Source organism: Austrofundulus limnaeus, unplaced genomic scaffold, assembly GCF_001266775.1.
Source record: "Austrofundulus limnaeus strain Quisiro unplaced genomic scaffold, Austrofundulus_limnaeus-1.0 Scaffold32, whole genome shotgun sequence".
Classification (NCBI taxonomy): Eukaryota; Metazoa; Chordata; class Actinopteri; order Cyprinodontiformes; family Rivulidae; genus Austrofundulus; species Austrofundulus limnaeus.
This window is the reverse complement of record NW_013952434.1, coordinates 1,469,371-1,470,802: the sequence shown is the minus strand read 5'-3', so window position 1 is coordinate 1,470,802 and position 1,432 is coordinate 1,469,371. Positions and strand designations below refer to the sequence as shown.

Below are 1,432 nucleotides of genomic sequence, written 5' to 3'. Positions count from 1 at the left end.
CATTTATGGTTTGATTTCTTTGTATGTATGGATCACTTGGGTTGTTACCGACATCTGGTGAACATTTCATGTCATTAGCACCTCTAGTAAAATATTTACTGAGAAAAATGGTGACGTGTTCAATACTTATTTTACCTGCTGTATAAACACTGAAACTGTGTGCTAAAGTTATGTGTTGTCGGTATACAGTACAYGTGGAAGGGCTGGTCTTACCAGGATGAAGAGGCTCTGGTTGGCAAACTTCTGGTGTTCGGGGATGGTTGAGAACACAGATAATACCAAGCAGCTGAACACGAGCAGAAAACTGAAACACAAAATAATCCCACAAAGTTCATTAACTCCCTTAAAGCAAACGGACTAAATAGTCATTAAAAACAAGCACACTTCAATTTCTGCATGACCAACCAACAGAGAAGTTTCCACCCTGTAAATGAGCAGGGAGAGGATTGTTGATCCATAACACAAACCAAAAATGTTTCTAATTTTTTTGGGGGGGGATTGTTGACATTATAAAAAGAAAAAAAAGTTATTGCCAGCTAGTTCAGTTTTAAAATAAACAGTTCAAAAATGGCTGGTGTTATTTTGTCCCATTCCAAACAAAAAGAGTGGAGCTCAGCAGTTCAGCCGGGATGGAAATTATTGTCTGACAGAAGTAATGGCCACTTCAGTTTCAGTGCTTCCACAGAATGAAACAACATAAATTCAGAATAATTATACTTTGTGTTTAAGGTGCTCTTATGTTACTTTAAACATCTCATTTTTTCYAGAAATGATTTAAAATGTGGGGAAGACAGAGCTTGGCAAACTTTATTTCATTCAAAATGAGGCAAAGGGCCAGGTTAGATACTTTCAGAGCACCATAAAAAAAAAAGCCTAATAAAACCCACGCACTGTACTTCCTGTTTACACTGTAGGATAAATTTAGAGGTAAAAATTGTTGCCAAACCACACGAACACAAGGTGCTTCCAGTAACACGTGAAGGCAGGATTAGCTGCTGGTTCCATTGGACAACGTGTAACAAGCTCAAGGTTGGGCCCAGCACAAGTTCACAAGACCTCACACAATGGTGCCTTTTCTTTTTCATTAGTAATAGGATCAACATGGCTCACACAAACCTAACGAGCATGAAATAAAATGCCTTTAAGGCACACATGATAAAAAAGTTGTTTTATGCCTTAATTATGGAGAAGCATAAGTGAATCCATGCAAATTGTTGTTTGAGTTGGTGTTTTAAGTTTAGCTTTGTTTTTTGTTGGTTTTCAGTTGTTTTGATTTTTGCTGTAATTTTCTTTCATTTTGAACATATTCTGGGGATAAAAAAGGGGGCAGATATTATAAGAATTATTCTTTTTCTGCTGCCTTTCATTTTATTTGATTTCATTTTTTGCATGTTTTTTTTCTTTGTTGTGTACAAAATTGTTACAAATAAAA

At 36.1% G+C, this 1,432-nt stretch overlaps 1 protein-coding gene across 11 annotated transcripts in view; it reads right to left on the bottom strand.

Moving 5' to 3' along the window:
* The window catches only part of kcnq4 (potassium voltage-gated channel subfamily Q member 4), a gene marked incomplete at its 5' end in the record, with an annotated part of 58,913 nt that overhangs the window by 20,774 nt on the left and 36,707 nt on the right, over positions 1-1,432 (bottom strand). For all 11 annotated transcript variants that reach the window (XM_014005762.1, XM_014005763.1, XM_014005765.1 and 8 more), the window contains 1 exon segment: positions 214-304. In XM_014005762.1, the coding sequence (XP_013861216.1) occupies positions 214-304 (91 nt within the window).